The 13,782-nt window shown below is 55.6% G+C and overlaps 1 protein-coding gene across 2 annotated transcripts in view; it reads left to right on the top strand.

Moving 5' to 3' along the window:
• Positions 1–13,782, top strand: part of RRBP1 (ribosome binding protein 1) — a 21,410-nt gene that overhangs the window by 3,637 nt on the left and 3,991 nt on the right. For both annotated transcript variants that reach the window (XM_009281434.2, XM_019472622.1), the window contains exons 2-18: positions 1,228–1,376; positions 1,608–1,730; positions 2,745–2,897; positions 3,220–3,338; positions 4,140–4,293; positions 6,171–6,309; positions 6,666–6,853; positions 7,042–7,079; positions 8,265–8,355; positions 9,088–9,180; positions 9,556–9,648; positions 9,752–9,832; positions 9,932–10,021; positions 10,464–10,556; positions 12,057–12,128; positions 12,316–12,411; positions 12,864–12,947. In XM_009281434.2, the coding sequence (XP_009279709.1) occupies positions 1,228–1,376; positions 1,608–1,730; positions 2,745–2,897; positions 3,220–3,338; positions 4,140–4,293; positions 6,171–6,309; positions 6,666–6,853; positions 7,042–7,079; positions 8,265–8,355; positions 9,088–9,180; positions 9,556–9,648; positions 9,752–9,832; positions 9,932–10,021; positions 10,464–10,556; positions 12,057–12,128; positions 12,316–12,411; positions 12,864–12,947 (1,856 nt within the window). The remainder of the gene's footprint in view (positions 1–1,227; positions 1,377–1,607; positions 1,731–2,744; positions 2,898–3,219; positions 3,339–4,139; positions 4,294–6,170; positions 6,310–6,665; positions 6,854–7,041; positions 7,080–8,264; positions 8,356–9,087; positions 9,181–9,555; positions 9,649–9,751; positions 9,833–9,931; positions 10,022–10,463; positions 10,557–12,056; positions 12,129–12,315; positions 12,412–12,863; positions 12,948–13,782) is intronic.

Below are 13,782 nucleotides of genomic sequence, written 5' to 3'. Positions count from 1 at the left end.
TGCCCACCCAGCCGCTCTCTCACTCCCCCTCCTCAACAGGATGGGGGAGAAAATAAGATGGGGAAGCTCATGGGTCGAGATAGAGACAGGGTGATCACTTAGCAATTACTATCACAGGCAAAACAGACTCAACTTGGGGAAAACTAATTTAATTTATTGCCAGTTAAAATAGATGAGAAACAGAGACAAAATTAAAACAACACCTTCCCCCCCTGCTCTTCTTCCTAGGCTCAACTTAACTCCTTCCCTCCTAACTCCTCTGCCTCCCCTCCCTGAGCGGCGCAGGGAGATGGGGGCTGTGGTCAGTCCATAACAACTCCTCTCTGCCGCTCCTTCCTCCTCATACCTTTCCCCTGCTCCAGCGTGGGGCCTTCCATGGGCTGCAGTCCTTCAGGATGAACCTGCTCCAGTGTGGGCTCCTCTCCAGGGGCTGCAGGGGAATCTCTGCTCTGACGCCTGCAGCACCTCCTCCTCCTTCTCTGACCTTGCTGCCTGGGGGCTCCGACCTCTGCGTTCAAGAGACCCTGGTGTTAATGGCTAGAGGCTCTGGAGCTACTGGTGTCCAAACTGCTTTTTCTTCTGGGATTTTTTAGGAAAATAAGCCCACTGGGCCATAGATACTGCACAGGAACTCCTAAACCAGTGCCTGCCACCCTCTATCCCTCGTGACCATGTGCACTGTGGTCCTACAACAGCATCATGGTCGCTGATGCTATCTGGCTTTCCCATGTTAGCAGAGGTGTAGGGGAACGGTTGGAGTCGTGCCGTTCCCTTAGCAAAGAGCTGGAACAAACCTGCCTGGTGAAAGGTGGGAGATGACCTTGCTGCGCTCTGCATCACTGGCACTGCTGCATGGGGTGATGTCCCCCAGCAAGGTTGTATTGTGGTGCGGTCCAGCTTCTGATGCCTAACATGTCTCTGCTCCCTGGCATTGGCAAAGCATGCCCAGCTCCTGCCGGGAATCACTCAGTTTGATGGAGGATGGTGGCAGGGTGGTGGGACCAGTAGTAGAGTCAGGCAGAGGTGACAGCTGGCTCAAGAAGCACACGTGTGGTGAGTATCATCTCCAGCACTTCTCATATTGCTTTCACTTAGAGAGGTATCAAACTTGACTGTGGAAACCTGGGTGGATGCTGGTTTGAAATGGAAGTTGTGGGGTTGAAGCCAGCTGAGATGATGCTCTGCCAACGGCTCGAGCAGTCCCAATCCCTCCTCTCTCCTCCCTAGCACCTGCGGACTCGGACGGGCCCCTCTACCTGCCCTACAAGACGCTCGTGTCCACAGTCAGCAGCATGGTGTTCAGCGAGGGGGAGGCCCAGCAGCTCATCGAGATCCTGACGGAGAAAGCAGGCATCGTCCAGGACACCTGGCACACGGTAGGGCTGCCAGCGCCATCGTGGCCACCCGCTGCTGGGGCTCTGCCGAGCCTCGGGAGGTGCGGAGGGGAGGGAAGGTGGCATGTTTTCAGGCAGGCTGGCCCCGAGGGTCAGTCCCGGAGAATGGAGCTGAATTTTCCCCTGGAGCAGAGGGCAGGATCCTGTGCGTGTGGGGTGATGGGGATGGGTCCAGAGGCGGTGGTCCCCACTGATGTGCCGCCCCGCTGGCAGGCCACGCAGAAGGGTGACCCAGTCGCTGTCCTGAAACGCCAGCTGGAAGAGAAGGAGAAGCAGCTCACCGCTGAGCAGGAGGATGCGGCTGCTGCCAGAAACAAGCTGCGGGAGCTAAGCAAGGTAAGTACTGCGCAGCCCTCCCGGCGTCCCCGGCGTGGGCTCTGCTCGTCGTGGTCACACTGGTGTGCCTCCCGCTCCCTGCATCTCGCCCCCCTTGGAGGTGAAGCCCAGGGGCTTTCTGGGTCCTTCACCCATTTGCTGGTTTCTCCCCAAAAAGGGGAGAAGACCCCCGCCTGACCTCCTCTCCCGGGCCTGATCCAGCCCAGGGAGGCCACCAGCCCAAAGAGCCGCAGGGTAGCACCTGTTGGCAGCTGCAGGAGAAGCAGGGGAAAGCCCTTCCCGTAAGAGATTGCAGCTTTCTGCTGCTTTAGGGTGGAAAATAAATCCCTTCTCATCTCTGCCCGGATCCCCTGAGCTGAGAAGGAGCTGATCCGTCCATTTTTAAGGAACCTGATCCTATTTACATGCTCTATCCCCAATTCAGCCCTCCGCCTCCACCTCTTTTTGGGTGTTGAAGTCGGAACAGACCCCGGCCACGCTGGACTCAGCACCTCCTGCCTTGCAGCCGGCAGGACCCGGCAGCGGCGAGTCCATCTGCCTGCAGGCAGGAGAGGGCAAAGCCATCCCATGCACTCAGGTGCTGTGCTAAACCCCTGCCTGTGCAGACTGCACAGGGCAGCGGCATGGCGTTGCCCAGCCGGCCAACAGAGCATCCCTGCCTCAGCGGGGGGTGGAGGGTGGTTTTTTATTTTTTTTTTTTTAATTTTCTTGCTTTGCCCCAACTTTATGTGATGTTATTGATCCTGGGGTGGGGCGGGAATAAAATTCTGGGCTGTCTTACTCCTTTCTCTTAGCTGGCCCAATGTGGAACAACAGTGGCATCCAGTGGCCACAGAGCCCAGAACAAAATGCAGGAGGAAATGTAAGTGCTAAATGGCATAGCTGGGCACAGGGGCAGCTCCGAAAGGGCTGAACTTCTAAGTCTTCTGAGCTAGGAGGCCACCGGTTTCGCATCCCCTTAAAGCGGGGAAACTCATACGCTGAGGACTAACTGGGTGACTTCTCTCCTCGAAGGAACTGGCGGCTGAGCGGGCCAAGGCGGCGGCCGTGGAGGGCAAGCTGAAGGAGCAGCTGCTCACCCGCGAGCGGGAGATTGCGGCAGTGCAGGCACGCATGCAGGCCAGCTACCAGGACCATGTCAGCGAAACGCAGCAGCTCCAGGGCAAGGTGAGCCCTACACTGTGCTCTGCAGCTTCCTCCTCTGGCTGCCAGGTGGCTTTTGGTGGCAGATGCGTGGTCTTTTGGAGAAGACTGAGATGTGCGAGGGGACCAGAGCCTCAGGGAGGGGTGAGACCCCCCGATGCTCCTGGACCATGGTGCTCGAGGGAGAAGAGGCACGTGGGAGCATCCTCATGGGATGTCACATCCCTGGGGGCTGTCAGCATCAGTAGACACCCCACTGTGTTGCCAGTGCCTCTTGCTTATCATGTGGTCTTCAGGGAAAGCAAAGGGGCAGGCGGCAGCATTAACCCCTGTTGGACTCCTCTAGATCCGGACCCTTCAGGAGCAGCTGGAGAACGGCCCCAACACACAGCTGGCTCGCCTGCAGCAGGAGAACTCCATCCTGAGGGATGCCCTCAACCAGGCCACCAGCCAGATGGAGAGCAAGTAAGGCCGAGGCGTTGGGCAGAGCCTGGGGCTGCCCTCTGGCAAACCTTGGGGTTGGCTGTCCATTGGGCTTGGCCATCCCCTTTCTTGAAGGTGCTTCTACAGACACCCCAACTAGCTGGAGGTAGAGGAGGGAGTGAGGAAGAGCTTGCCAAATGGCTTTTGGGGGACTGGCAGGGGAAACAAAGATGTTCTTTGCAAGTGGAAGGGCAGGGGAAACCCTCTCTGCTTTGGGGCCACCTGTGCTGATGCTAGAGCCAACAGGCAGCAGAGGGGGGGAGAGGGGACCAGAAGGTGCCATGGCACGTCCCCCCTTAGGGGAGCTCGTACTCTCAAACTTCAAAAGAAATGCAGCTGGCTCTTTGATGGGAGTGATGCTGCAGAGAACCGAGACCTGCCCGGTGCATGTAGAACAAATAGGAGCTAGGCAGAAGAATTTCACACTCCTTTTTATAGAAAGTCTGAAATGGCTGGTGATTAACAGCGGTCAAATAATTACAGAGCGGACTCCAGCTGCTTGGAGTGCTTCCTCTTGTGTCTGGGAACACAGATCCTTGCGTCCTCTACTTCATGAGAAAGGAATGTCTCCTGTGATTGAAACGCGGCTTTTGAAAAGTGATTTGTCAACTCTTTCCACCCCCTCCCTGAAGGACCAGGCGTGCCCTAGAAACAGGCGAACACAACCATTGAGATGTTTCAAGTCCTGTATCAGGCCCACAGGAGGATGTGTTCCTCCCTAGGTAACATCAGAGATGCTTGACTGGCCTGCGGGCTAAAATAACCCTGCTTCTGTTGGTGCAGGCAAAACGCTGAGCTGGCCAAGTTACGGCAAGAGTGCAACAAGCTGATGAAAGAGCTGTCTGAGAAATCGGAGGTGCTGCAGCAAGAGGAGCAGCAGAAGAAGAGCTGGGAGATCAAAGCGGTGGCCTTGGAGAAGCAGATCGAGCAGCTGCAGGTCAGGCAGGCACCAGCCAACCCGCTCCCCTCACAGAGATGGGGCGGGTGGCTAAATTGCGTGGGATCCGTGGACTTGGCCATGGGAAGAGCTTGGAGGGAGATGAGCATCCACAGTTGGAAAGCAAGCTGCCTCATGGACCTCTTAATTGCCTCCCCCCCATTAGTTTGTCACATGCAGTGCGCTTTTTGTGCAGCATCACCAGCAAAGCCCAGGGAGCACGGTGCCCTGGTTGAAGCTGTTCTTCTCACTCACCTGTGAAGCTCACGAGCCTGGTGTGAAGGTGTGGCGGGTAGCCTAGATGATGCACGCTGCTGGGTGGTACCCTAAAGCGAGAGAGGAAACCCACTGGCCCTCGCCAGCCTGTGCTCATGTGGACGTGGGTGCTGTCTCTCGACTCAGCTGTTTTTAAGTCTGTTGCTCTCCCTCCTTGGTGCAGGAGGTGGAGCTTGTGGCTTTTTTGTTGTCACCAGGGTGTGGCTGGGTTTGGGGTTTTTAGGGGTGTTTAAAGGACACCTCCCAAGTAGAGCCTCTGAGTACGCTGTCAGTGGAGGAGCAGTGGTGCATTGCCAGCAGGCAGGCTGTACCCACGCAGGGAAGAGCATCTTCTGGGGGGACGGCAGTGCTCCTGCTGGGATTCGGCTAAGCTGGGGGCTGGGAGCATTGATCCTGGGAACCCCTGACCCAAGAACTTGCACTTTGTTCCCCCAGGGGTGGCAGACAGGGTAAGGGATGTGATGTGTCCCTCCTGCATGTGCTGTGGTCTCTGAATTGCTCTGGCCTCTTTACGAAGGGGCTGTGGTGGTGGAGACCTTTGCGCATGCCAAAATGGTTTTGTAGAGGTGCTCCTAGAGCAAGGGGCCTTCGATACCCTTATTCTTAATTCTTTGGGTGCCTGGGGATGCAGATCTCCTTTTGGTGGGCTGGTTTTGGCCCCTGCTGCTTTTGCAGGCGAGGAGCAAGGAGGGTGATGTGGGCACGCAACTGGCGTGAAGGCAGAAGCTGCCTTCCTGGCTCAAAACACCAGCTTCTAGGCATGCTTTTAGGAGAACTTCTCCAGGGCTGTCAGCTTGCTGCACACCTTAATACTAATTAAATAAATCATACTAGCTGGAAGACGTTAAAGCCAGCGATGTGTTTAAGGTGCTAGGGAGAATGTGCGCCACAGTAACACCTGGAGCTCTGAGCTGAGGATACGGGGTCAAGTCCTCAAAAACCAGAGAAGTCCTGCTTTCTTGGTGGTTCTGGAAGCATCACTCAGACAGAGACAGGGCTGCTGGTTTACCTTCTTCTGTCCCCTCCATGCAAAGCAACGTTTCTCCATCTGCAAGGCTGCGACTCGTACCCGTAGAGCTGCTGGTTTGCAGCACGGTCCTCGTCCTCCTCCTCTGCCTTCCCCCTCGAAGCGCCTGCCTTGGCCAGGCCTCTTCCTCACTGCTTTCTAAGATGGAAAAAAAAAGTCTTCCCTGGCCCAAACCGCACAGAAAATTCCTTCGCGTGTGGAAACACGTGGCTGGGTGTCTGTCCTGCTAAGCACCGTGGCAGTACCTCTCCCTGCTGGGCTGGGACTGTGCGTTAGGACCAGGGCTTTAAGAGGTTTTTCAGAGCTTAGCTCTCCAGAGGGGAGGATGGCCATGGCCTTGGCCCAGAACCGAGACGTTCGGGTGTTGTCTGCTTCCCACTTGAGGGCTGGCAAATGATAAAACGCAAGTGCGAGGCAAGATGCTTCATGCACAGGGGGAGTGCGGGGGAAGGATGACTTAAACCCCCGAAAGCACAGCTTAAAAATAACATTATGTGACACACGGAGCTTTGCTTCAAATTGGCAAATTGGGTGCCTGGCACGCTACGGAAAGCCTTCTCTTCCTGCCGTGCAGGCTTCCCAAAGGGAGGTGGAGGCGACGATGCAGAAGAGGCTGGATGAAGTAAGCGACGAGCTCCGCAAAACCCAGACCAGCTACAAAAGCTTGTTAGCAGACGCAGAAAAGGCTAAAGGACAGCAGCAGAGCATTGCTGGTGAGGACCTTGGATCGGTGCAGGGAGAGCTGTGGGGCAGACTTGGAGCTTTCAGGGCTGGGTGCTTGGTGGGGCTGGTCGGGGCAGGACAAGTAGACCCAGGGATGAGTTAGGCTGCCTGGTATCGGTGTGAGCAAGACGTGGGACTGGTCCGTGGTCCTACCCTAGGATGCCACTCCAATGGCTCTCTCCTATGCTGTCCTGCATCCCTGCCTGCCCTTTCTGTGCCTCCTGAAAGCATCCACGGCCAAGGCTTCTTTGGCCAAGAGTCCTGCTTGGGCAGGGCAGGGTGGGTGGGGAGCCTCCAAATTTGTTGGCACCTACCTTACCATGTTTCTCACCCCTTCCTCCAACAGAACTGCAGGCCAAGCTGCTGAGCTCCGAAGCGGAGGTTAAAAGCAAGTTGCTGGAGCTGGACAACGTGAAGGGGAAACTGCAGGGTGCCAGCTTGGAGAATACGAAGCTCCTGGAGAGGATCAAATCCATCGAAGCTCTGCTGGAGGCAGGCCAGATGAGGGAGGCAGAAAAAGACAGAGACTTGCAGGTCGCGTGCTCGTTTAATTGGGGTGGGAGGAGGAGAGGGGGTTACACCGCTCAAGCAGGTGTTTTTGCACTGTGTTAACACAAGACCTGTGTTATCTTTGCTCTGGGATCCCCTCTGGGATGCCACAGAAAGGGCTGACCTGCATCACGTGCCTAGGACAGGTAACGAAAGTGCTCTCTCTCTTCCAGGCAGCCAATGAAGCAGAAATGAAGCAGCTGCAGTCAAGGTGGGTCCAGGTGCACATGGAGACTGCTACAGCACCTCCAGCTTGCTGTCCGTGTGTCCCAGGCTTCCCTGGGCGCTGAGCCCTGTGGGTGAAGGCTTCCCACCCTCTCTGTTAGGCAGGCTTGGGGACTGTGAAGCTGGGAAGACAAGGTCAATCCTGGCCAACACAGCTGTTTAAAATATTAATTGGCTCCAGTGCTGGCCCCAAATAACAGCCAGTCCATTCTGAAGTGAGACTGTAATTGCTGGCAGGCACACAGAGGCTGACTGGTCCTGCAGAATAGGAGATTCTGGTGGTGTTGGTGCTGGGGGTGGGATGTCTCTGATCCAAGCCCCTGCTCAAAGCTGGACCAACCAGCAGAGGCTTTTTGGGGATGTTTCCAGGTGTCTCCAAGGATGGAGATTCACCACCTCTCTGGGTCCCTGTTCCAGTGTTTGACAACCTCTTCCTCCCCAGTGCAGAAAGGTTTCCTTGGCATTTAAGTGGAGTTTCCCATGTCACGACTCATGCCTGTTGCCCCTTGTCCACATGCTGGGCACCTCCAAGAAGGCCCAGGCTTTGCATGGGGGAGGATTTCTCAGATGCCTCCACTGCCAGCAAGCATCCAGCATTCCTCTAAAGGAGGGCAGCTGTTCAGTTGTCCTGGGGCCCCAAGAGACTTGGGTGGTTCTTGTCAAGGACTTGGACCTTCCTTGGTCTGCTCAAGCCGAGGCTCCTTTCAGGGCAGATAGTGGATCTGAGGGTGTGGAGGGAAGCTGCAGGCTCTCGGGCATCTAATTGTCAGCCCTGATTTATGGTTACTCAAGGCAGTAGGATGGTGCTTTCAAAATGCAGAGCTGTCGGCTATCTCAGCCCAACAAGCCATGGACAGGAGTGTGTCGGGAGGAGTCCCGGTTGTGTAAGCTGGAATTTCTGGCCTTTGGATCAGGTTACTTCTTCCTCTTGTCCTGTGTGTACAGCCAGCCAGCTACTCGCTTGCTTGTTATTGCTGATAAACTGGTAGAAAATGAAATCCCACTCCAGCATTGCCATGGCCATGGTTTTTAGTCCCACTCCCTCCTCCTCCTGTTGTGTGTAGATCCCGGAGCAGACCGGGATAGGAAGGGCTGTGGTCCCCTTCTCGACAGCTTGCTGCCCAGGAGGGAGGTGGATGCTGAGACTCACTCCTGCATCCTGCCCTTCCAGGCTCCAGGAGAAGACGGACCAGCTCTCATCCTTGGAAAGGGAAGCCACAGAGCTGCGAGAGGCGATGGAGCAACAGAAGACGAAAAATAATGTACGTGAGTGAACCAGGCTCGGCTTTTGCTGCTCACAATTTTTTCCTCCAAAACCCAGATCTCCGGGGTTTGAATGACAACCCATCGTAGTCGGCTACCAATGGCTCCGTGGTGCAGCCAGAGGCTCTTCCAGCCCCATGGAGCACTGGAGGCATTACCTTGTCTGCTGGAGAGCAGGAATCCCCCCGGCAGGCTGCGTAGCCCGAGCTGATGGGCTGCAGCAGGCGATGGGCTGCCTGGGTGGAGGTGTCTGTCCCCTCTTCCCTTGGGAGGTTTAGGACCTGGTAAGCCAGGAAGATCCTACCCCAGCAGGGTCAAGGCAATCCCTGAGCAGGGGTCCCTCACACCTCATTGTTCCTCTGCTCCTTAACCCTCTACTGCAAGGTGGTATCAGTTGTGTGGAGGCAACCTTGCAGCCCTCCACTTGGCCTGTGTCCTCTCCAGGCAGCTCTAGGCATCCTGAGGGCTGCTTCTGGAGCTCCTGCCTCCATCCAGCTCTGCTCTGCTCCCTCAAGGCCACTGCCTGAGTGATGCGGTGCATTGGGCCACTGCAAGGATGGAGAAGAAAGGGGCGCACGTGGGCAGTGGGATGGAAGACCCTTGACAAAAGCGACGGGCTGCTGCCCATTTTCCTGAGTGGAGGCTTTGAAATCCTCCGCAGTGCCAACAAGCAGCCTGGTGGCCTTTGGCGTTATGTGTGGCTTATTGCCCTCTGTGTGTGGTCTTGGCAGGACCTTCGCGAGAAGAACTGGAAAGCAATGGAAGCGTTGGCCACGGTGGAGAAGGCGTGCGAGGAAAAACTGCTTGCTGCTACAAAAGCAAAGGTGAGCCTGGCATTTCTCTGTAGCGGTGATGCTGGTGGTGTAAGGGAAACATTCAGCCTCCCTGAGCCACCAGAGTGCCTGCCCTGGGTTGCCTGCCTCTTCTTAGAAGCAATGCTGGCCCAGCCCTCCTGCCAGCTTCTCTGAAGTTTGTCTTGAGGGCCGTGTATCCCCGGTACAGGTCGTGGTCGGGGAACCGGGAAGATGGGTGAACTGGAAGGGACGTTTTCGTGGTTCTCAGCGGCAGCAGTTTTCTCTGTTCGCTGGTTTCCCTGTGCCGGCTCACCCCTGTAGGCACAGAAAAGCAGGACCGGTATTGGCAGCCTGGCTGGCAGGCGCCAAAGACCTCCATCCCATGCCAGGTTATCCCTCTTACAGGAAGAGCTGGCCCAACAGCTGGACACGCTCCAGACGCGAACCAAGCAGACGCTGCTCTCTGCCCTCCCTGGAGTCGCCGTGTCCTCGCAGCAGGTGGGCACGGGCTTTCTCAGACCCCCGCAGAGCCTCTGCTGCATGGGAAGAACAGATGTCTAAGCGTCCTTTTTCTTCCTTGTCTTCTTTTTTTCAAACTCAGGATTATGACACGTGGCTACAAGAGTTTACGGAGAAGACGGTGGATGTGCTAAAGCAGCAGACAATTACAACAGAGCCCCTGGTAAGTGAAAGGGTTGGAAAGTGGAGGGGCGAGGGAGTGCCTGAGGGTCACTCGTTTCTTTTCCTCACCTCTCTCTCCATCCCTTCCCTCTCTTTTCAGGATTCAGCACTTAAATTAAGAGAGGCAGAGGAAGCACAAAGCACTTTACAAGCAGAATGTGAGCAGTATAGAGCTATCCTTGCAGAGACGGTAAGTTGCAGCCCTTTGTGCTGTGTTGGTCTTCCACTAGAAATACCTCTTGAGAGGTCTCCTGGCAGCCCAGACTGCCCATGGGCTCATGGTGGGCATCCCTCAGTATGTTGGGGGGCTCCCGTGTGGAAAACTATTTGCCAGTGAGACAGGGGAACAGGAGAAACCTGAATTTCTAGAGCTCTTCTTCAGCCTAATTGTGTTGGAAACCTTCCTGGTGGTGGTGGGATGTGGCACAGCAAGGGCTCTGATGACCAGGGTTGGTTGAGCCAGCCTAGGAACTGGGAGCCCCTAGCCCCCACCTGGGGCACCTAATTCTGTCACCCATTCTTTGGCCCAAATCCTTGGAGAGGTGTTGGGTATGCCAGAGCTTCCAGCCCTGACACTGCTCGGCTTGGGAGGGCTGGAGGAGGTTTGGGCTCAGCTGAGGCTTTGCCAACAGGAAGGGATGCTGCGAGACCTGCAGAAGAGCGTGGAGGAGGAGGAGCAGGTGTGGAAAGCAAAGCTCACGGCGTCTGAAGAGGAACTCCAAAAGGTGCATGTTTGGGGCACACCTGGGTTTGTCGCTTGTGGAGCTGGGCTTAAGGAGCAGAGGGGCTGTTGGCTATAAATCGGATGGTGACTGTTCCTGCCAACCTTGAACTCTGAGACACAGGGACTTTCTCTTCTCCCCAAATCCACCCCTCCTGTCACCAAACCAGCAGACAAGAAGCCCACCTCCCGTAGGAGCTAAGCCTCTCTTCCTCCTGGATCCCACCTCCCTGCCTGGTGTGTGCCTAGACCCTGCCGGTGGAGCTGGAGGAATGGTTGCAGCTCCCCGTTTTAGGCATGGGAGTTGGGAAACCACGTCACCGCTTCAGCAATCCAAGCTCTGATGCTTGGAAATTGGGCTGAGCCCTCCTGGTGGGCGCTGGCTTGACAGGAGGAGAGCACGTGCAGGGCTCTTGGACTCCCATTTTCAGAAGAACTTGGCTTGCTCTCAAAACCCGGGTTGACCTTGGCGCTCGTTGAGCTTTCAGAAAGGAGCTGAGGTCCAAGCCACGTACTGCACATAGTTTTGGGTCCAGCTGTCCGTCTAGCTCTGGGTACTGCTCTTCCTAGTTAAAAAGCCAGCTGGCAGCTGCTAGAGAGCCGTTGTTGCCCAGGAGTTTGGTGGGGAGCGTGTTTTGTGAGCTCTCGTGGCTTAGCTGGAGTCTAGGAGAACTTGGCTGGCCGTGCCTTTTCTGCAAAGCATGCTTAAATTACCTCCTCCCTCTTGAATGCAGAACCGAGATGAAGCTACTTTCCACGGTCTGGCTGCTCCCCATCCATCACATGGGATTTTGAAGTTAACTGGGGCTGCAGGGAGGTGGGGGAGTTCTTGTACAAGAGATCTTTGATTTCTCAGCCCGTAGCTGGCTCCTGCAGCGCCAGCGCTGCTGAGGGCTGGTGTAGGATTGCATGGGGATGACGTGGCAGCAGGGTGTGCACGATGGGATGAACGTCTGGTGGCTAGGGCAGGTCCCAGAGCAGTCCTGCCTCTCTGTGGAGAAGAGGTGAATTCCTCCTTTCCAAAAAATTCAGCAACCATGGAGTCCTCTTCAAAAATCAGTCCAGGTTTAAATGCAAACCCCATCCTTTTTCTGATAGCTTGGCTTCTCTTAATAGCAAAGCCCATGACACCTCATTGGAAAGTCTACCTTGCTGCTTCCAAACCAAAGGCGCTTTCAGTAGGAAACTTGCACCGAGTCTGGTGCCAGTTTCTCAGGTGTTGAAAGCTGACTGCAGCCAGCTGAAGTCCTGCAGGGAAAATCTGTTACCTTGCTCCACGATTTACAGCCTGGGCTTGTTTGACTTTTCCTCCCTGGGAAGAGGAGCTCCTGCCCTGCAGGCTGTGGAGCTCCGCTTTGGCGTCTCAGGTCTCTTCCGCACTTGAGTACAGGATGAAGTGGGAGAGGTGGGAGTGAAACGCTGGCCAGTTTTTGGTTGAATGGAAGATGCTCAGTGTCCATGTGAGACGCCGTTCACTAACCTTCTCTGATCCTTTCTGGCTTAGTCGCAACTCCAGCTTAAATCCCTTGAAGATGTGGTGGAGAAGTTGAAAGCAGATCTGCAGAGCACAGATCAGGTAAGGTTTTTTGGGTACGGGAGAAGGTCCCCGCACAGGTGCCAGACAGATGCGTGCTGTGCTTGGGTTGAGTCGGGACCCATCTCCTGACTTGCCCTGGGGAAGGCAGGCTTGGACCATGGGATGTTTGGGATGTGTTGGACCTCAAACAATCAACCCCCTCCTGCTTTCCTCCCTTTTAATCCAGCTAAAGCAATACACCTCTCTTCTGGAAACGCAACTGGAAAATCACTTGGAGACAGCCAGCTCCGAACGCCAAAACTACACAAAAGAAGTTGAAGTCGTAAGTGTGGCGGCCATTACCTTCTTAAACGCTTCTTTCTTCTAAGCCTGACTCACCACCCATCCATGTTTCGGGGATTTGGGCAGTGCCCCAGGGATCTGCAGCTTTGCAAAGCAGGAGAAAACAGATGGAGGTGTTTGCTCTGGTCCGGGTTGTAGACACCTAAAGTTAGGAGATCTGTCCCATCAGGCAAGGTGATGGGACAAGGAGATCTGTATGGAGATGCTGTCCACTGCTCCTTGGTGGCCTGTGGGATTTCTGTGGCTCAGGTGAGATGGAGCTGTCTCACAGCCATCTCTCTCTCTGAGCAGGCATCAGCAGGCCGGTTAGCAAGTGATGCCATCACGGCTCTTTGAGAAGATGTTGCATCATAAAAATGTTTCCTTGGGCCAAAGGACTCCAAAACCAAGTGCATAAATTGACTTTTTTTTCTTTCTGTTCCTCCTCGACAGTTGAGGCAGCTCTTGTCGGAGTCCCAGGAGCAGCTGGAGGCAGCGAAGACGGAAACGCAGAAGCAGAGCAAGGAGCTGGCCCTGGTAAGGGGGGACCCCTGGAGCTGCCCTGCTGGGACCTCGCTGCTCTACCTGGGGCCGATTTGCAAACCCAGCTGTGGGGCCAGCATCCTCCCTGCGGGTTTGGGGAGGGGAGGAAGGCACAGCCAGCACACGGGGAAACCCGGTGCTGCCAGGCACCAGACTGATCCGGTTTTCAGAGGGGATGTTTGAGACCCAGGAAGAGATTTTTATCTGCCTGCCTTTCCTCCCGTGATGGGGGTGGGAAGGAAGGGAGAGCAGCAAGGTTTGTGCAAGCTGGCATGTAGCAGAAGAATCCAGCCGCCCCACCGCTGGATACTGGTTACCCCAACACTACCCTGGGGCAGGGGTTTGGGTGCCTTAAGCATCCATCCATCCACCTCCGAATGGGAGGATTGAGGCTGTGCAGCCCGTGTGTAGGAGTCACTCAGGGATCTGAAGGATGGGGCTAGGTTTCTGCAGGTAAGTGGGGAAGAGGACTGGGGTATAGGGCTAGGAGGGCTAACAGACCTGCCAAAACCATGAAGGCTTTTGTTTTTAAATCCATACTTTGATTGTGAGAGGCTCAGGAGATTGTTTTTAAAATCTTCAGCAGCACCGCTGGCTTGCAGAGCTGCTCAGAGCAGAGCGAGCCGGGAGTACGGTTTCCCTTGGGTGCTGTGACTCTTCCCAGCCTTGCAGCCGCTACCGTCCAGCTCGCTCAGTGAGCTGATGCAGCCCCTTGCTCTCGAGGGAATGTGGCGTGGGGTTGTCATTAGCCTTAATCTCATTAGATGGGCAGGTGGTTGTTAAGTGTGGAACACATTTGTGTTCATCCAGCGACCTTCCCTTTCTTCTG

Source organism: Aptenodytes forsteri, unplaced genomic scaffold, assembly GCF_000699145.1.
Source record: "Aptenodytes forsteri isolate BGI_AS27 unplaced genomic scaffold, ASM69914v1 Scaffold283, whole genome shotgun sequence".
Lineage (NCBI taxonomy): Eukaryota > Metazoa > Chordata > Aves > Sphenisciformes > Spheniscidae > Aptenodytes > Aptenodytes forsteri.
The sequence above is the reverse complement of the archived record's forward strand: the minus strand, read 5'-3'. Positions and strand labels throughout refer to the sequence as shown.